Below are 22,324 nucleotides of genomic sequence, written 5' to 3' on the forward strand. Positions count from 1 at the left end.
TCACCATGTTCATAATCAACCGATTCTTCCCTTCGGCTACACCATTTTACTGTGGTGTATAGGGTGGTACTACCTCATGTACAATCCCTTCTTGATCACAAATCTTCCCAAAGTCATTTGAGACATATTCGCCTCCACCACCCGTTTTGAGCACTTTAAGCTTGTGACCATTTTTCCTTTCCACCATGGACTTGAACTTATTGAACACTTCAAATATCTCATCCTTTCTCTTGATTAGGTATGCCCATAGCTTCCTACTATAATGATCAATAAAAGTGACAATATTTATTACCACCAATGAAATCTACTTGCATTGGTCCCCAAACATCTGAATACACCACGTCAAGATGATTCTTGGTTCTCTGATCTATATCATTACTGAATTTTGCCTTATGCTGCTTAGCTTACACACATTCTTCACGCATTTTAGCTGGTATGTTGATAAATGGTAGCCCCGTTACAATACAGTTCTTTTGCAAATTCTTGAGATCTCTAAAATTGAGATGCCCAAGACGATATTTCCATATTCACTCTTCTCTACTTGCTGCATTAGCAAGACATCTATTCTCCATAACCTTTAACTCAACCTTGAAGGTTCTATTGACAGCCATAAGCGCTTTAAGGACCAAAACTCCCTTTGCATCCAAAATGCGCAGCCCCTTATTTTCCATATGAATCTTGTACCCCTTCTCAAGCAAATGACCAATGCTTAGAAGGTTACATTTAATTCCCTAAATATACAAGACATCTTTAATCAAGGAATGTCTACCATCCATTCTCATGATCAAAACATCACCAATACCGTCGACCATTAGAGTGGTGTCATCCGCAAACTTTACTTTGTTTTTCATGGCACAATTGATTTTGACAAACCAATCCTTTCTTCCCGTCATATGAGTTAAACAACCTGAGTCCAAATACCACTCTTCACTGCTTTAAACTCCTTTCATACTCATCGTGACGTCTTCCTCTTCACGCAACCGGTCAACCGTATCCTGCAGCTCAATTTTTCTGTATTCTTCGAGTTGCTGCAACTGTTGTCTTGCAGCTATATATTGCTACAATTCGCTTTTGTGATCATGATAAAAAATGTATTATCTTCATCAAACTCTTGCCTTGCAACCTTGACTTCACCCCCTTAAGATTCCTTCTTATTTGCATTGCATTCTTTCGCAAAATGACCAAACTATTGACACTTGTAGCATTGCTCTTTGCTTATGTCAAATCTCTTTCTTTCGCCTCTAAATTGCCATGACCACCATGTTTTAGCTGCTCTCACCCCTTTGACTCATTGAATTCTTTAAATTTTGGGACTCTTTTCCACCAAATTTTTTAAAATTCCCTTTGTTCTTCAAGGGTCATTTTCCTTTCAATCTCTTGTCCTTATCATTAAAACGCCTTATCGTTATTCCTCTCCTCCATCCCTTACTCATGAGCCTCAAGTGAACTTTGCAGCTCGTATTTTCTCATTGTCGCAAGATCCCCCGACTCCTCAATCGCCATAACTATGTTGTCGAATCTTGGTCTTAAAGAACACAAGATCTTAGCAACGACATACTGCCTCATAATGGTTTCTCGACACACCTTCACTTGGTTCACCAACTGAGTGATTCTCGTTGCAAAATCGTTAATTGTTTCTTTTTCCTCCATTTGAATCAATTCGAGCTGTCGTTTGTGAGTTTGTAACCTCACCGCCTTTGCTTTGTCATCCCCTGCATAAGCTTTCTCTAAGATCTCCCAAGCTTGCTTCGACGGATCGCAATCACCAACCTTTTCAAAGTTGTCGCCATCAACACATTAATAAATCAAGAACAACGGTTTGTAATCCTAATTCTTCTCTTCTTTATGTGTTGCTTATTGCGCTTCAGTAGCATTCTGAACAAGAGGAGTAACATCATTCTTGATCACCTTAAGAACATCTTGGTAGCCAAATAACATATTCATTTTCTTGCACCACCTGTCGTAGTTTTTCGCATCAAGAATGTGTAAATTTTCAGGGATTCTTTCATTGGAAACTGAATTCATGTTGCAAACATGGTGCTTGTGGATCTGAACCAGACTCTTGATGTTAAATGTTAGAACGAACAACCACAAAGTTGATGAAAGGATGGTGGAGTAATTTTGGTGTGTGTGTGGAGAGAGAGAGAGAGAGAGAGAGAGAGAGAGAGAGAGAGAGAGAGAGAGAGAATACCATTATTAACTATATACAAGTTACACAATGATTGAAATGTGATTTGACCAACTACAATAGTAGAAAAAACAAAAACTCGGGTATATAACCAGTTACGTCAAAACAGGTAACCGATTACACCTGACATTGAAATTAAAACAAATTAATTCAGTTTCAGTGATAATCAATCACACCATTTCTAATAATCTATTGCAACTTCAGTGATAACTGGTTAGATTATTTGTATAAACTATTTTTATAACAAAAGAAACAAATAAATTTAAGCTGTTTTTTATATGCTATAAGTTCTGTTTATAAACTCTTGAAAAACTTATAAAATTAAACTAAAAAATCTGTATGAAAAATGTCACGAGTTGTTTTGAATTTCGATAACATTTTTTAAACCGTTCTATATTATGTCAATAAATAAACTGAAATAAGTCAATCTAAATATATCCAAAACTTGTGTTTGATAAGTTTGGACCTTAACATAAAAAAAATAATCAATTCAACTCAATGAATTTGATTTTAAAATTCAATAGATCATTGGTTTGATCTTGTATAGTTATAGTGTCATAATTTGGTAATGTATGGATAAACAAGAGAAGCAACTCCACGCACCACATGATCTAAATAGACTACGACGTCTTCTTGCCGCGTATACTTGATGCTGATTCTATTATTAACTAATAAAAATCACATGTGAGAATAATAATTTTTTATTATTTTATTTTAGAATTTAATTGAAATATACTGACAGTGTAAAATAATTTTACACCGTCAATTAATTATAACCAGATCTTGTAATAAGTTTGAATTTTATTTTAAAAATCTATAAAATAATGCAAACGGGTGGTAATGATGAATCGATAGTATAAAATTTTTTATACCGATAATATATAATAATTAATCTCTTTATTTTATATAAAACTATGAAATGTATTGAAGAGCCGGGTTACAAAATATATTAAGAAGTGAAAAGATGCTAACAACTTTATTGCATATTTTAAAATATATGTTCATGTTAAAAAGTCTTTGAATAAAATACACGACTTTTTATTTTATAGGTTAATATATATAAAAACAAGAAAATGTGACGTAAGGAAAATAAAGTGGTTTTGTTTATGTGAAAAAATAGCTATTTCTTGTTTCTATGGTAGAATAGTATTACTTTTTTGTTACATGTTTCCATCAATCTTGCTCATACGATATTACAAATTGGAGGAAATCATTTTAACCAATTTCAACTATTGATTTGAATCGGTCATGTTATTATTATAAGGAATGCATTCCCCTTCTAGGTAGTGGTAATTGTTTTTTCCTTGTTTTTCTTAACTATCAGGATTTACTTATTGCTGCGCTATATTGACCTACAACTTACATAGTGTTAATAGTGTGAATTTAAATTATTAGATTGTTTAAAAAAATAAAAGTTAAATATTTTATAAATGAGATGATTTATATATATCTTAGAGTTTTTAGTGAATATATGATATTTTTCTAATTTGTTTGGATGAGTCTTTGACTCAATGTTGATGTTTTCTCTCATGGTCATTCATAGGTGGTATCCGAGCTGATGATTCGAGTAAGGGACCAACTCCTTACATCGAAGGTCTTTCTAAAGAGGTGGTGGTTAGACGGCATGTCTTGTTGAAACTTTTGTGATGTAGTAAAAGTGTCAACGACGATATAAATATATGTGGATGAAATAATATTTGTTTGAAGGAAACATAATGAATGAACTCACACTTAAGCATGGAAAAAAAATATGCCCCCACCCTATGGGAAAAACTGATTTAGTCGGGCCATGTGCGAGTACGGAGAAAACTCAATTTTTAATTGTAAGAGTGTGCTTGTTTGGTGGGTTAAAGTTATAATCTCAGAAATATCATTCTTAGATGTATTATTGTCGAAAACTTTATTCTCATAAATGTGTTTGACAAATGAATAAAGTTTCAAGGAATATTTTTAAACTTTATTTTAATTAAATTTTAAAAATTAAAAAAAATTAAAAATGTTAAAATAACAAAAGAGTTAGAAATTATGGTTGGTTATTTTATAGAATTTAATTGATATACACTGAATTTTAAAAATAAAAAAATTAAATATGTTAAAATAACAAAAGAATTTTACACATGCAGTAAATTATAATCGTTGGATATTGGAACAAGTTTGACTTTTATTTTTAAAATCTATAAAGTAATGCAAACAGATGATGATGATGAATCGATAATGTAAAACTTTTTACATTGACAGTGTATATTGATTAATCTCTATTTTATATTCTCACAAGAATGACATGAAAATAAAAAATAAAAAATTCATGAATAAAATATATTTTTAAGAATAAAAAATATTTGAACATAAATTATCAAAATTTAAAACAAACAAAAAAATATATAAATTTCAATACCACATTCTCGAAAGGATAATGTTAATTTGTGCTCAAAATATATGTTAAGACTCACAAATGAAAAATTTTGTATTTAAAAATCAATAAAATTATGAATAGTAAATTTTAATAAATTCAATACATAATTTTTATTATTTTTTTTATATTTATCTCTTCACTTATCTCTTTTGAGACATAAATTAACATTATCTTTTTCAAAAACAATATTTATATCCTTGAAACCAACATTCCTTAAAAAAAAATCTTCTAAACAATAATATTTGTATACACTAAACAAACATCCCCTAAAAAAAAATTTCATTTTAAATTCATTGAATCGAATGATCAATCTATTTATCAATTTTCTTTTATAAATTGATTATTCGTTGAATTTAAAAATTGGTGTTAATGAAATAAATGACTTTATACAAGAATCGTTATTTTATTATCTTTATTAAAAAGTGATCTTAAAACTCTGTCGTGTTTAAAACCACTTCGTAGTTGTCGTAGCCCATAGGATCCGCGGTTTCACTATCACTCCTTTCGTCTCATCCCAAATCGTTACTACAAAAACCAATCAACAATTTCTTCATTTCTCTGTTGGTTCGTGTCGTTTTCTCCTCTGCAGAAAAAATGGTTTCTTCCGTACTCTCTGTAGCTTCACACTCTGCTTCACTTCCATTGCTTGAAACCACCATCAAGGTAATTCTTTCTCCCACTTCACACCTCATTCAATCGTTACCCTTTTTATGATTTAATCAAAAGTTTTGTTTTTCAACAGGGAAAGAGCAAGTTTGGAATCAACGGTCTGAGATTTAGCAAGGTAGTGTTCATCAGTAACTAAGCTTGTTATCATTTCAAGTTTCAATTTTTTTTAAAGATGTTAATTGCTTTAGGATCAATTGAGTAGGATTGTTATTGGGTTTTGATTGATTGAAGAAAAGTTTCAAAATTGCATTTGAAAGTGGTTAATTAGGAGGTGGATAGGATCTAGTACCATGAACATTTTCATTCTGTGATTGGGTGTGTGTTCTTATCTCATGCATGTTGATTTTAGTTAATTCAGTCTTCTGGTCGGATCTCTATGGTTGCTACGGTTAATGTTTCTCGGTTTGAGGGTATTCCGATGGCTCCTGCTGATCCGATTCTTGGAGTTTCTGAAGCATTTAGAGCGGATACAAGTGATGCTAAGCTCAATCTTGGAGTTGGCGCGTATAGAACTGAAGAACTACAGCCATATGTGCTTAATGTTGTAAAAAAGGTATTTGATGCTATGGTTTTTTTTATAGTCTGCGCATTACCCATGTCATGCATCGATTTCTAGTTTAACTTTTCGTTCACAAACCTGAGGACTATTTTTTCAATCGAGTCGATATTGATTTTGATGAAATTCTTGTTTTTTAGGCAGAGAATCTTATGCTGGAGAGAGGGGAGAACAAGGAGGTAATTTTCTTTAGGTTGTATGCGATTATTTGTGGCTTAAAACTGTTGGCTTTTCGATTGTTGAAGGTGATTTATCTTGGAAATGCAGTATCTCCCTATTGAAGGTTTGGCTGCATTTAACAAGGCAACTGCAGAATTGTTACTTGGAGCAGACAATCCAGCAATCAAACAACAAAGAGTATGCACTTGATTTACAAAATATAATTGTTTTGAAGGATGTAACATTTATTGGCTGTGAGCATAGAACGAAATCATTTTTTTATTCGTAATTTTTTGTTTGCATTATTCGATTGGCACCCAGGTTGCTACTGTCCAAGGTCTTTCCGGAACTGGTTCTCTGCGACTTGGTGCAGCTTTCATCGAACGATATTTCCCCGAGGCAAAAGTTTTGATATCAAATCCTACGTGGGGTGTGCATTTTTTCCTTTCTCTGTTTAATTTGGTCATGATAGTTGTTTCGAGGGAGTTCATATATCACAAGAGGAAACATTGTTTTGCAGGTAATCACAAGAATATTTTCAATGACGCCAGAGTACCATGGTCTGAGTACCGATACTATGATCCCAAGACAGTTGGATTGGATTTTGAGGGCATGCTAGAAGATATCAAGGTCAACATCCTGAAGAAGATATTCATTCAATTCTAAATAATATCGAATTCTATCTAATTTTACCTGTTTGCCGTTTTTATAGTCAGCTCCCGAAGGAACTTTTGTGTTACTTCATGGATGCGCTCATAACCCTACTGGTATTGATCCAACACCAGAACAGTGGGAAAAAATAGCTGATGTGATTCAACAAAAGAACCACTTTCCATTTTTCGATGTTGCTTACCAGGTACACAATCTTTTGGGTAAATGAGCTATCGTTTTGGTAAATTTCTGGACAGCGTGTTAGAACACCATTAACATAATTGAAACTATGATAAATAAACTGTACAACGAATGATATGGATACAACTTGAACTGGTAGATATCGAGCAGTAACCCTGAATATATTTTACGATATACTAAGCTGCGTCGAAAATTTCAGGGGTTTGCTAGTGGAAGCCTTGATGAAGATGCAGCATCTGTGAGATTGTTTGTGTCACGTGGCATGGAGGTTTTTGTAGCTCAGTCATACAGTAAAAATCTCGGTCTTTATGCTGAAAGGGTTGGGGCTATCAACGTCATTTCCTCATCACCAGAATCTGCAGTAAGGTACTGTAAATTGCGCGGTGCTCTCTCATATTTGAAATTGAATGCACAATTCTAAGAAAAGATTGAATTTGTCTACTCTTCTCTTTTCATGCATTTTGATTCCTTTTTCTAGAAAAGTTAATAGTTCATTTTATCAAGACTCATTCCAAATAATCTTCACAATAAGCATTTTTAGGTACAGAACAGTTGAAATAATCTTGTAATTGCCAAAAGTCTCTTTGATAATCACTTCCTGAAAAAATTGAAATGAACTTTCACAAATTGACTTTTTTGAAAGCTCTCTCATCTAATACACGAGCACCTATGATCTATATTCAACTTGACCAACGCGACATATGCCAATGTAAACATTCTGTCTTGGTCAACTTTTGATAACTACTTATTTCAGGGTGAAGAGCCAATTGAAAAGGCTTGCTCGACCAATGTACTCTAATCCACCTGTTCACGGGGCTAGAATTGTTGCTAATATTGTTGGGGATCCAACCCTCTTCGGTGAATGGAAGGCAGAAATGGAAATGATGGCTGGAAGGATAAAAACTGTTAGACAGGCGCTATATGATAGTATTTCTTCAAAAGACAAAAGTGGAAAGGATTGGTCGTTCATACTTAAGCAAATCGGCATGTTCTCATTCACAGGCTTGAACAAGAATCAGGTTATTGACTTCTTTCGTTTGATCAACTTATGGCTTTTACACATTCATTATCTTTAGTCCTATGTCATGAACTCTATCTATGTATTTAATGTATTGCGCTGTTGACTTTGTTGTATCTTTCATCTTATCAGAGTGACAATATGACAAATAAGTGGCATATATACATGACAAAGGATGGAAGGATTTCCCTCGCAGGATTATCGCTGGCCAAAAGTGAATACCTTGCAGATGCTATTATCGATTCTTATCATAATGTCAGCTGAAACTCAGTGAGACGTGCTTTTGAAGCAAGCATATATTTTTGGTGAGTATTATACCAAATCATTATTATCGGCACATGACAATAATTCTGTTATGTATGCATTGATTGTCATACATATGTACCTGATAGTCCCTTTGGGAATTCTGTTGTAACCTTGAATAAGTTGAATCAAAGTGTTGATGTATACATTTATAGTATGTTTCTTATTGTTGTAACTCTACTGCAGTCCATCATTTAACGTTTGGTTCTTCTAAATTGCCGACACCAACACCAATAGATGACATGGGTCGAAGCACTTGAGGCTTTGTATAAACATAAATTATTCACTCGCATTGAAAGGGATTTATATGCCTGCCGTCAAGGGAAACATGCATTCACGTATGAGCCGGATTTTTGTTGACCCATATCAGGGGTACTGAACAGCTGTTCACATAATTTGTCAAATCCAATTAAAATCACATCACGTGGATCATGCATGAGTTTCTTAACAGAATTGATGACCGGTTTAATGATAGTATTAGATCACACAAAACATGTGATCTTAGCAGAATAACAGTTTCTCTATGAATTATTTGTAACCCGGTTTATTGAATACATACCGTCAAAAGAGGTAGTGAAAGATGACATCAGATCCCTTTTGACCAATACATTGTTCCATAAAATCACTGCACTATACAGAACTATTTTCATGAAATCGAAATTAAATTCTTCGCATTTATCATTAACAATCCCAAGGTCTTCAATCATTTAGGCCTAACCCTTTTTCCATATGAATGTGTCTATGCTTCATTGCCAAACTCCTAAACCACATGTATTATTACATGAACAACGTGGTTATGAATCTGTCTGCAAATCCGACCTTTGAGAAAGCTTCACTGGTTCGGCAGCATCATGAAAACATGGCCTGGATTCTCAATGCAAGAATGTTGTCTGAAATCGATGGTTACTATATTAACTAGAATTTGGAGGTTGCTGAGTCATGTGTGAAACTCGGAGAGTTCCTCCAAGCTCAACAGGTACAAGAGGGATAAGGGAGTGTAGAACATCTGCAATCAGCGGGCGGTAACATGGCTCTGGTTGCACGCATAACACAGCCACTGCAGCAACCTATAAAGTACATAAAGTTCAGGTAGCAGGTAGCAGTTAAGCAGAATAACATGCTACAAAAACATTGAATATTCTCAAACCTGGAATAAGTGTTTAGGATCCATTGTATTCTTAATCACATTATCCACAATGTTTGGAAGTTTAGATCTGTCTGTGAGCTGTGGCATTGCCTGCAAACATCAGAAAATAGCTTATAGCTTATTTTCATTCATTTCTCATATCAACCCTATGATCTAATTTGATCAAACAATCCATACCCATGTGACAATAGATTGGCATTGAGATGAACTCAGTTTTTCCACAGGCTTCCTTCCTAATAGAAGCTCAAGAAGCACAACTCCAAAAGCATAGACATCACTTTTATCAGTCAATTTACCTGTAAATATAATTTGAATACAATTTCCTCAGTAAATAATTCAAGTTTTTCTTCTCCATGCTCTCCAAAAATCATTGCAGATGCGATTCATTTCATTTATATTAATCCCATATTAAAATATGTACTATATAATTCATAAAAATGTCTTAATAATTAAAATTAAGTTTCAACTGAATAATTGATCTAGGAAAAACCCTTCAATGTTTCCTATCTTTCAGACAAGAATCAATTCCACCTCACTGTTGCTTGCTGTCACAGTAGTGTCATGAACAAATTATAGTCCTTACTCTCAAGATATTGTTTATTTTTATTCATTATTATTATTATTATTGTGACTATTAATATTAATATCTTGTTATAAGTGACAACAAGCAACATCTTGGATCTGGTCAGTTGAAATTTATTTAACTATATATATTCATAGATCAAGTTGTGTGACAAATGCATATGGAGCATTGAAATTGTACTAAGTTGAGTTGGCATACCATCTAAAAGATACTCTGGTGCTACATACCCCAATGTCCCTGAAAGCTTGATGTTATTCTTGTTTTGGGACCCATCAATTATTGCGAGACCAAAATCAGAAAGCTGAATTCATCAACTCATACAGTCACACAGTGAATATCATAAATGTATAGCAATATAAGGAAAATGATTTATACATCAACTTCAACATGGTATTTTTTTTCCTTTACCTTGGCACTGAAGTTTGCATCTAAGAGAATATTAGAAGACTTCAGATCTCTATGGATCACTGCAGGGTAACAGTGCTCATGCAGATACTTTAAGCCTCTGATTAACAATTTAACATTCATCAATACTAGCATATGTTAAGAAAAATACAATAGAAAGCAATGTCGTGTCAGTGTCTGACAATGACACGGACACAGGCACACGGACACATCTTTTTTTAGAGGTGTCGGTGCTACAGAGAGGTCAATCACCTTGCTGTGTCAAGAGCAATCTTCATTCTCATGTGCCATGTCAATGCAGAGCCATGAGAAGGTCCTTCACATAATCAAAATTTGGAAAATAAGTGATTAGTGTTACTCATTTTAATAAAACAAAAGCATTACTATAAACTATTTTTTTACCATGTAATTGAGTTTCCAATGATCCATTTTGCATCAACTCATAGATAATAAACCTTGAATCCTCATGAGTTCCACAACCAAGTAGAGAAATTACATTTGGATGTTGAATTTCACTTAACAATTCCACCTCATTCTGCAAATTCATCCAACTATTCATCAAAACAACTTTTTATAACAAAAATGAACAAATTATTAACAGAAACTAAATTACCTCATACTCTCTTTCTGCGTATTGACATTCACAGTTCAACCTCTTGATTGCAACCACCAAATTATCATCCAAACTAGCCTTGTAAACACATCCAAAACCACCTTCACCTAAGATGTTACTTTCCTTGAAATTTTCAGTGCCTTTTTCTATTTGCTCATAGTCAATGATTGGAACACACCCTTTCTTACCAACCTTCTTCACAGAATTGAATTTACTCAAAATTGGTGCAAAACCAAGTCCTTTCTCAGAATCTAGCCATTAAAAAAAAAACAATTCTCAAACAATAATCCCAAGCAAAAAAGTAATGTTTTTTAGAAGTTTCTTGAAGTAAAAATACCTGAGTTTTGAAGGTTTTTCTTCCTGTTGGGTTTTGAAGCATTTATGATGTAGTAAATCCAGAAGCTTAACAGACACAAAATGATAGCACTAAGTGCAGTGCTAGCTACCACAAAAGCTTTTACCTTTTTGTTGTGTGAATCCATTTTTTCATCTTCAACTCCCACATGAATACCTAAAAATCAAAACTTTATCAATTTTCTAACTATTATTAGCAAGATAAGAGAGTTTAAGAAAAAGGGTAGGATCCAATTATCCAAATAATGAGAAGAAGCTAAGAAAAAACACCATGGTACATTATTTGCATTAAGTTCAAGAAATGATTTTTCAAGACCTGGAGAGGAAGCAATCATTGTCATTGAAGGGAGAATTGGAGGAAAGGGTGAAACTTGAGGTGAGGGAACAACTGAAGCAAGAATCAAAATGGGTTTGTGGAGAATAAGGATGAACATATGAAACATGATAAACATGAGAAGAAGCTTCATCGTCATTGTTTTGTTTCTATGTTTTTATTCAAACATGAAGATAAAGATTCAATCAAAGACATAAACAAATGTATAGGTGAAGCATGAAAAGGAACACACACGCAGAGAGAGAGAGAGAGAGCTCTAGCTAGCTTAGAGTTTGTGAGTCACTGAAAGTGAATGTGTTTTTTGTGTGTAACTTTTTCACATTTGTTGGAAAAGGATTTTTGACTAAAATATTTTTGACTAATAATAATAATAATAATAATATAATAAGTATTTTATCATTATTATTAATTTATTATAGTTATTCACCTAATTTGAACTTTTTGTGGCATTGTTTTATTGTTTTGAATTGAAGTGATTGAAAAGAATGTAAAAAAGGAAGAGTAATTAAAATTCCTTTTGAGCTACTTTTGTGCACTGTGTCTTATTGTCTTATCATTTTTCAGTATTTGTTGTGAATTAAAAAGTGTATTTTTTTTCTATCGTTTTCTCAGCTATAGCTAAAATGGGACAGTGACAACAATTGACAGCTGAAATTTAATATTAGGATCATGGCAACGGCAACAAAATGATGTTCACTTGTGCATTTTTTTCAATCAACCCAAAATGAGCTAAGTTCAATGGTTATTTGCTTATCTTTCTACAATTATATTATGGTATTAGTAGTAGAATATATTTTTTATATGAAAGATTCAATTCTTCGAAATTAAAGTTTCTTTTTAAATCATTCTTCAATGATGGAAAATTCTCTTAATCAAGATGTTTCTTCAACAATCAATAGTTTTTTAATGAATCGGACTCTTGATCAAACCGCTTTATATTACACACATCCTTTAAAAAATGAGGCGCGACTCTTCTAATCCCTTCTTTGAACGACAACAATTATGATTTGTGGAGTCGCACTATGAAACATGTTTTTCTCAACAAAAATGTGTGAATGTCGTGCTCCGGTTCATACAACCCAAATACTATTTCGAAAGATAATCAACAAAAGGATTTCTACATAATTCTCTCTTATTCCTGACAATCAAATAATACGCACTCACGATGAGTCTTAACATGCTCATATACTTACCGACTTAGATTCCCTTTCAGAACTTAACATCCACAATACATTTCATCGCATAAAGGTTACACATTTGGAAGACTCACAACTGACAACAATTGCCACCTATTTATGAGTCCATGTGACTTAGTTCCGTATCCAAGTTTGGCTAGCTCTCTACTCATCGCATACTCGAAATTCCAAGACACCAAATGTGTCTGCTAAAACAAAGAAGTGTGATATTCTACAGCTATAACAACACAAGTTAATCAAGCATACATACATGTTGACCAAGATATTACTAATGCATGTCTTCCTAACACTCAAGGTATAACTTTCTCTACTTCATTTGGTGCTAGAGGAATCTTCAGATTTGAACAATCATTTGTTACACGCCCCTTTGAATGTCAATCCTCTTAGCTTCAAATATTAAACAATTCTATCAGAATTCTCTCTCTCTCTCTCTCTCTCTCTCTCTCTCTCTCTCTCTCTCTCTCTCTCTCTCTCTCTCTCTCTCTCTCTCTCTCTCTCTCTCTCTCTCTCTCTCTGAACCTTTTTCAACTGTTCCTTGGGCAACTCAACATTACCATAACGGTCCCAGATTAACACTGAATTTCTGTTGAACTATCCTACATATGATCTCCCTTCTAAGACTGGAACAAATTAGTTTATCTTCTATCCTTGTATGGTTCATAAACGACTCTTTTGGAGTAAGCAGTCATACCCTCAAACCTTTTTGCATATTCCGCCACTTCCATAGACGCTTGACGAAGTCGATGAATCTCAATGCCTCTCGAACCTTCAAAGACATTAAAAATCATGTTGGAAATATACACATATGAGGAAGAATTTGATTTACTTATGATGTTTCAAGGTTGGGTCGAGAACCGACCTGCTCTGTTACCAATTGTAACACCCACATATATAATATACATCTAGAATAATATTACACACGATGTTAATTGGTATTGACACAACATAAGTGTCTAATGACATCATTTATATATACATGTCCAAAATATAATATACATCATATGACACATGATATACAAGAGTTCTAATCAAAATGCTAAAATATATACATATAATCAATGGAAACAACTATGAAACATCAAAAAATATTTGAACTTCTTCAAACAATCTTGCTTTTTCCTTTGTCTTGTTTTGAATTACCTGAAATTCAACAATATAATTTGGTGGAATAATAATCTCAGTGGGTTCTTCTATCTTATGAGTTCACTCGGCTCTAAAGAATCATTATATGATACTCTAACTCAAGTCATCCGCACAATAGAACGACAACTTAAGTATCTATGGGATTTCTGCTTCATATGGAAACATATAAACTTGAGTCCAAATAGCTCAATACATCAATACTCGAGAATGAAAATATATAGTATTTTTTCCTGACCGATCCCATGTCTAAGACTATGGACACGGGTCACAAATCTCTATCATATCGAACAACTTTCCCTGTCACATCCTACGTCTAAGAAATGGGACATGGATCATGGATGTCCGCTCTGTGAGGAATGTCTTTCCCCGACAAGCGCCTATCACATAGGTCAAGACACGGGTCACAAACTTCCCACAATAATCAGAGTACTTTCTCCGACAAGCACCTCTTACATGGGTCAAGACACGGGTCACAATATCCATCTCAATTATTCGTCTATCCCGATCACTACTTTACATAAGAATCAAACTCAGGATAAGCACCAGTAAGGGTTATTCCCAATATATGATTTTCCTCATCAATCACGATATCATAATATCTTTCCATACAAAGCCCATTAACGCGCAACTAGACTATCGTTCCTCAATCATGCCATTCGGTCACTCTCGTAGATGGAACAATTCATCTCAAGTGACTACTCGTTCATGGGTACTGTAAGACCCCAATTTTGACCCTAAGATCCCTCGTGCAATTTCATCATAAGCATTAGCATTGGGGTCATACCTTGGCATCCTCCTTACCCCTATTTCATTGGGTTTGTTTTGGGAGAGATCACCAAGCACCATGTGATTGTATCATACTTATATTTTATCATTTTTACTAACCAAAATACCAAAAATATGTCTTTGCATTTGCCTAACTCTTTTGTAGGTAGGGCATGATCTCCATTGATCTATCAAGATCATATCTAGGGTTTGAGACCCTCATGACAAAGAGCACAACCATGAATTGATCCAAGAATGGTTATGAGCATCATATATGAGTTCCATTGATTCCACATGTTATATTGATCAAAATTTCTTCAAGAGTTTGAGGGTGATTTGCCTTGGAAACCCTAGTTTGACTGGGTATCTTGAGTAACTTCTCCAATAAACTATTTCACCAATTGATCAAATTTCTCAAGGGACACTTCAAATTTAATCATCTTATGCATATATGATCTACAATAAGCCACGAAAGTCAAAGGAATTGAAGGTTAGCAAGTTGGTTGATGGTGGTTGGCCAGATGAATTCATCTAATCAAAACTGGGTCTCCCTAGACGCTATCTCCTACAATTTTCACCATATAAAAATTATTCCAAGAGAAAAGTTACTCTAAATGACATTCCAAACAACTTTTATGTTGAGACATAGAGCTAGTTTTTCTTGGAAAATCATTTTCTATGTTGAAACATTATAGGTCATTTTATATAAACCCTAATTTGAAAGTCAACTTCCCAAGGCCATAACCTGCTCAATTTTTATGAGATGAAAAATTTCCAAGTTTCACACTAAAATTCAAGATGTCTACTTCAACTTTTATGTTTGGAGTGAGAGATAATTCAACTTTTATGAGCATGTGATATGAGGTTACATTATAGGTCACTTTTGACCTATACCATTGAACAAGTGATTTTTCCAAACTTCAAAAATGCATAACTCTATCATTTCAAATCCAAATGACATGAAATTGGTGACCATTTTGAAGGTCTTTGAAAGATATACAACATTAGTGAATACATTTTTCTCATTTGAAGCTCACATAAAAAGGTAAGCAAGGTGGAATATTGAGATATATGGCTTGACACTTAGAAAAAATTTCAATATGTTGAAATTTCAAAACTTCCACCTCAAAATTCATCATTATACAAGCTTCAAATGGAAAAGTGTTAAACATGAAAGTTCTTCTTCTTGATATAACCTTTCCAAAAAGTCCAATTTCATCCATTTTGGACAAGATTTGCTAGGGCTGGGCATGGCTTGAACATGATATCGTCATTTGGCAAAGATCAAACTTCAAACTTCCATATACATTTGCCTTGCATTCCAAGTTGGTTTCAGACTTGCTCACACTCAATTGTGGATCAAATGGAATGATTTCATGGGCCTGTACACGCCCATGCACCCATGCATCACTCATTGCCAATTTTGGAAAGTCATTTGGAAGGTGCAAATATCACATGATCCAACTATAAATAGAGCTCCATATGCTCAGAATTCAACAGACATTTGCACCAGCTTTGATCCTAAACCCCTAACCCTTCCATTTGAGAGGATAATCCTGAGAATTTCCATTGGAAATTGAGTTGAATTCTCACTGTTTTGAGATTCAAAACTCCAGGGATCCAAGACCTTTTGTGCATTCTAATCCACTTCTGCAAGCATACTGAGCAAGGTTAAGCACAAGCCAAAGCAAGAACAGTTGAATCCAGACCTACATTGAAGGTATTTTCCAGAAAATTTCATCTCTTCGATTCTCTCTTAATTCCACTCAATTCTCTTAGATCTTTGGTTGTCTGAAGTCCCACCAATGTAGGCAAGAAGATTGAGTTGCTTAGAGGTCAAATCGAAGCAACTCAGTTGACACACCTCAAAATTCAACTCCTCATATCTTTCTATATATGTGGAGTTAGTTAAAATTGAGGTCAGATTCGTGCTCTATCCCTTTTTTCTTTCAGATCATGTCCTCCTTTTTCATTTTTTTGATGGTGATGAGTGAACTAGTCTGGCCAGGGTCACCGGAGAAGATGACCGACCCTTGGACGCCGGTGATGTGTTGGCATGGTTCAGAGCCATTGATCCTTTTCAAATTGTTTTTATCTCGTGCGTTGCTTTTAAATATCAAGTTTATGCCGCGTTGACTCAAGTCCACCATGGAACGCGCGTTGGTGGCCACTTGATCTGCCACCTCAATTAATGAGGGAGATCAAGTGGTCCACGTTTTTTCTGATTATTTGAATTTCATTTTAATTACTTTATTTTCATTAATTCATATTAATTTTAATATTGATCCAAAAAATATGAGAGTTTCACCAAAAAATTTCAAAAAATTTCCTCTTTCATATTCTGAGTTAAAATTATTTTTTGAATCATTATTAATATTTTTCATGATTTAATTGATTTTGCATTTGTTTTTAATTGTTTAAAAATACTTTTAAGTCTTTAAAAATTCTGAAATTTTTTCTCCAATGTCCTTTGACCTTGTTTGACCTATGATAAATCTCATGACCATTTATTTGGTGTTTTGATGAGGTTTTAGGAATTTGACAAACCATATTTAATTTAAATGTATTATTTTAGTATTTTTAATTTGAATAAATGCCAAATAATTTTGTTGACCAATTGTGATGAATTGTTTGTGTTTGACCCTTGTTGTTGGGCATTAGTCAATGTTGATTTGACTTTGTCAAGTTAATATCATTGGATTTAGGGGATTGATGGAATGTGCATTCCATCTCCCAAAATGAAGGGATGATATTAATTAGGTAAAAGTCCTCCTTCGATCAATTTAAGTTTTGATTCATTCCCCTCACTCTTCATATCATTCCCCTTCTTTATGCATTCATCTCATTTGGCCTATGATATCTCAAAGTCCTAAAGCTAGTTGATTGAAAAATTAACATGAGTATGGATGAGATTAGGCCATACCTTTTGCATATTCTTTTTGTGTGTGGTATGTTTCATGAGCATAGTGCATAATACTATGTCTCTAACATGCATTAACACCAAAATTCTATTGCCCGACCTCAAATAGTTATGACTTCTACATAAGTCCAATTATGATTGCTTAACATAGCGCTAAATTTGTGACATAAAAGGCATAGCATTCTAGTTAGTGAGATTGTAAGTCTCCCCTCTTTCATGGTATTGTGTGGAAACTTAGCTTTTTTTCCTTCCTTTGGAAGATGTCTTGGCTCAAGGATCTATGCTTGTGATAAGTGGGTTGAGTGTTTTCCAAAGAATGTCTAAAAATGAAAAGCAAAAGCAAAACAATACTAACTTCTAACCTATTAACAACTAACTTTTAATTTCGAGCCATTTACTTTAATATCATTTAATTCTAGCTTTTATACATTTGCCATTGTTCATATCATTCTAATTCTTTATGTTAATGCAATTTTCACTTTGTCCACTTTGACCATATTGTGTGATATATCTTGTTTGTGTATACTTTGCTTGTTTGTGTGGTCTTTGACCATTAATGCACATAATAACAACAAAAACCCTAAAAAACTTTTGTGTGGACTCTTGGCTTGATCTTGGACAAATGGACTTAGAATTTAGGTAACATTCCTATGCTAAAGGACTTGGCCAATGCCAACTTATTGAGAAACCAAGTGCTTGCAATTTAAACTTCATCTAATACATCATTCAAGATCCCTCTGAGTTCATCTGCAACATGATCATTATGTAGCTGTCATTTTAAACCTGTGACTTGTGAAATTCATCTGCTACATGGGCTAAGTTTGAAAAAGATCATGAAATGGATAAAGCTTGAATGTGACTATCTTTATTTGATGCCTTGCTCTTCAAGATAATATAATTGTGCATTTTTGTGTTGCTTGTTTCTAAATGTCCAAGGGAATTCCGGGTTTCTATTGACATTCTTATCTATTGGATTGCTACCCATTTGGTCAAATCTTTTCAACTCTCAACTTTTAATTTTGTGCATAGGATTAGTCTCTTCATCTTCTCCCCATTTCTTTAATTTCAAAATCTCTCCCTCCTTTTTCAAAATCTTCTTTGATTGAACTTATTTTATTCTAAACTTTGACCACTTTGCAAAAGATAGAAACTTTGGCCTTATGCCATTGAATTTTCAAACTTATTTTCTTAAATCAAATTTGTAAATAAACTTAACTATACTTGACTTAAACTTTTAAAAGCCAAAAAGAACTAACTCATTCAAATCATTCTTAGGCCTTTGTGCCTTTCAAACTTAATTTTTGTTAAAAACAATGCATCCATTTTGAAATTTGTATCACGAACTACGAGGTTTTGATCCCTCATTTTTATGTTGGTACGTAGGCACAAGACCGAAGGTCTTGCCAAACACAAAAATATAATTAATGAATTATTTTCTCATCCCCCCATTCTATTTGTTTGTAAACATCATTTTTGTACCAAATACATATGCACACAAAAAGGGCTCCCTAGGAGTACCTAGGACACTTTGGATGCTAACACCTTCCCTCTGTGTAACCAACCCCCTTACCTGTAATCTCTAACATTTTATTAGTTTTTATTTGAAAACTTCTTACTTTTGGGTTTTGTTCGTACTTTTTCTCTTTTCCCTTGGAAACAATAAAAGCGCGGTGGCGACTCTTGTTATTTGATCTCTAGCTTATCCATAGCTTGATGATCATGAATTTACCACTACAGGTACACACTGATGTACCTTTTATAATCGCGCATCACAATATAAATTAAACATTATAACCCAAGTTCATCTTTACTTACAATCTTAACCTAACTAAGATCCTAGGTTTAAACTGATTCATTACCATAAAATTTGATTAATTAGGGTTTAATAAGGATTCAACATATATGCATGATATAACATCTCTAATACTATTACAGAACTCTACACTAAGTAATCCAATGAGGAATTCACATGATAATTTAGTCATCATTAATCATGAATAAAACATTCAAACATGTTATCACACCATCTATCATACAACTAAGATTCATAAAATTTCAAGCTTACTGCTATAAATAAGGCATACAAGCATGATTTTACTTCACTTTACGTTAGAACATTGAAATAACTTTCAAACGAATCCAAGTGTGTCTCATTCCGAATTACGAAACTCAAGTTATGGTCAAAACTACACAAGATGGGCGAGTCAGAGGTCTGGTAGGGGTACCCGTAATAGCTATTATGACGCATAGCAAAGGAAAGCCCTCTCCCCATATAAAAGTCAGAGATCTGCTACGAGTATCCGTAATAGTTATTAGTACCCATAGCAGAGCTCAGAAAAGGGTTTCAAAAGTGCGATTTCACATTTTGGGATATGCAATTAAACCAATTTTTCCAGCCATTTCACACGACACAAGTCCAAATCAATATAGTGATCAAGTTTCACATCATAACATTACACAATGATCACATAATGGAAAATCATGATCTTTACAAGATTAAATGTTATGATACTAAAGTGATTGAATGGTTTTCTCAACTCTAAGCATAACAACACAACTCATGTAATCAACATACAACAACATCAAGAAACAACAAAAACAACATAGTTTCATCATATGATCATACAACATGAACATAACATCAATACAATAATAACACATCAACCGTACAAGAATCACCACCATATAACTTCGTAATTTAGTAACCATAACAAAGACATAGCAAGAATCATGTTTCAATCATTTATTTCACAAACAAGTAAGAATTTACCAAAACCTTAAACCCAATTTTCATGTAAAATTTTCCCAAAATCTATGATTACTAAGAATCCGCCTCTTAGAAGGGATGAGATGATGAATTAGTGATGAGATGAAGTGAAATCCCTTTCTTCTTTTTTGATTCAAGCCTTGTTTTTCTTCTTTCTTCAACTTCTTACTCCAAGCGCTTTTTCACGTTCTCTCTTACTAGCAAAATGAAGAATTAATGAAGAAATGAGAAGTGGAATGATATGTATAATGAGTTTTTGTTCTTTAGTGGACTTAATTGTGCTTTTATCATTCTACCCTGGCGAAATCCTCATATTCTCTAAAATGTCACTTATCAAAATTATCAAATTGCCCTCTCTTACTAATTAGTAAGGATTAAAAGAATTGATTAAGAATTAATTTTTTTAACTCACTAATTACTCAATTTGTTCAACTTAATGAGAAATTAACATTTAAGAGGATATGTGATATTACAAATAGAGACTTCAAAAGTTTTAGTGAGTGTGTAATTTAGTCATACTAATTTGCAAACAAAACGCCTTTGTGTTTTTACAAAACATTCATCGCTCATACATACACGATCATGCGAGTTTTCACATTTTGTCCCTTTGTCGGATATATCAATCATATAGATACTTCACTTGAATGTTCTTGTAGATGAGGCTTGAGATGTCTTCAAGTTAGATGTCATCATTAGAGAATAACACTAGTGATCATCAAACCCTAAATCTTAAGCTTTATTCAGAGGAATAGTTTGATAACTATATTGTCCATCTTTGACCATTGGAACTAGCTCTAGCACTTGTTTGTTGTTGTCATCAAAATCACTTTAAAGCATGTCACATCTTCAAGAATTGTCATCATCAAAACCATGATATTATTAGAGATAAACATGAGTTTTGAGCAATTTTTGATTAAATATGCAAACACATAGTTTCACAAATATAAATAAACAATGTAGTGTTGATTGATTAGAGTGCGTCCAAATTGTATTATCTGGATGATGTAAAAAGGATAAATTTTAAAAAATTAATAGGATTTAAGAGAAATAAATTATGTAATGAACAACATACATTCAATTAAGAGTATAAGTTATTTAACAAAAATTGTATTTTTTTTTTATTTTAAAAAAATATATGAAAATTTCAAGAAAAAATATAAGTTATTTTAAAATTTTTTTTAGTTAAAAGAATAATTCTAACATCTAGTAAGTTAAATATTTATTATTAAATATTTTAAAATAATAAAATTACATTATGCTTAAAAAAACGTATTTCAAAAATATATTTTTGTGAAAAGTTACTCAAAAGATTTAAATTTATAAAGTTTGTATAAAAAATCATAGAAAAAGAATAAAATACTTAAAATATTTTTTTATGAGAATATATTTAAATAAGAAATTATTTGAATTTTTAAATTAATTTTTAAAATATTTTTAACAAAAACATCTAATATTATATGTTGTCAAAACGATACCGAAATAACAAAGTACAGTCAATTTCTTGATTGACAAGAAATCCACAAGGGTGGAAAAAGGGAAGCAAGAAAAACACAATAAATTGGTTATAAACTGATATTTTTTACTTTCTCTTTGAAACAAGATTACAAGTGTTACAGAATAGCAACTAACATCTCTCACCTTAATTAAGATTTGTATTATGCAATGATGAGAGACTAATATGCTATTCATAAGAAAACTAACACATTAAACTAATGGGCTTTTACAAACAAACTCATTTCACAAGCTAACTTAGAGAACAAGTTAACTTAAAGAATTGGGCATAACAAACATGTCCAATTCGACACGCTAACAATCGTAACATACTTCGACTACAACATGTTATTAGACTTCGACAACATGTTAATGATCCTGTCGGATTGTCGAACCAAGAAGCTATCATTCGACCATACTAAAGTTTGATCCAATATCTCACAAATCT

General features: G+C 33.1%; 2 protein-coding genes across 3 annotated transcripts; one reads left to right on the forward strand and one right to left on the reverse strand.

Moving 5' to 3' along the window:
- Positions 1-5,020: 5,020 nt before the first annotated feature.
- LOC127098047 (aspartate aminotransferase P2, mitochondrial) lies at positions 5,021-8,333 on the forward strand. 2 transcript variants are annotated; one of them, XM_051036548.1, is made up of 11 exons: positions 5,021-5,264; positions 5,344-5,385; positions 5,620-5,823; positions 5,967-6,005; positions 6,094-6,183; positions 6,307-6,415; positions 6,506-6,615; positions 6,698-6,841; positions 7,037-7,203; positions 7,592-7,856; positions 7,988-8,333. In XM_051036548.1, the coding sequence occupies exons 1-11, from the start codon at positions 5,196-5,198 to the stop codon at positions 8,117-8,119; spliced, it is 1,371 nt and encodes a 456-aa protein (XP_050892505.1). In that variant the 5' UTR covers positions 5,021-5,195; the 3' UTR covers positions 8,120-8,333. The 2 variants fall into 2 exon arrangements, with proteins under 2 accessions (XP_050892505.1, XP_050892506.1); XM_051036549.1 differs by having other exon boundaries at positions 5,629-5,823.
- A 282-nt stretch (positions 8,334-8,615) lies between these two features.
- LOC127098048 (probable receptor-like protein kinase At1g80640) lies at positions 8,616-11,918 on the reverse strand. Its single transcript, XM_051036550.1, has 10 exons — positions 11,577-11,918; positions 11,244-11,417; positions 10,907-11,157; positions 10,696-10,828; positions 10,546-10,609; positions 10,297-10,393; positions 10,087-10,189; positions 9,483-9,601; positions 9,306-9,395; positions 8,616-9,225 (listed from the first exon to the last, which is right to left on the reverse strand). The coding sequence occupies exons 1-10, from the start codon at positions 11,731-11,733 to the stop codon at positions 9,070-9,072; spliced, it is 1,344 nt and encodes a 447-aa protein (XP_050892507.1). The 5' UTR covers positions 11,734-11,918; the 3' UTR covers positions 8,616-9,069.
- Between the last annotated feature and the right edge of the window lie 10,406 nt (positions 11,919-22,324).

This window comes from Lathyrus oleraceus, chromosome 6 (genome assembly GCF_024323335.1).
Source record: "Lathyrus oleraceus cultivar Zhongwan6 chromosome 6, CAAS_Psat_ZW6_1.0, whole genome shotgun sequence".
Lineage (NCBI taxonomy): Eukaryota > Viridiplantae > Streptophyta > Magnoliopsida > Fabales > Fabaceae > Lathyrus > Lathyrus oleraceus.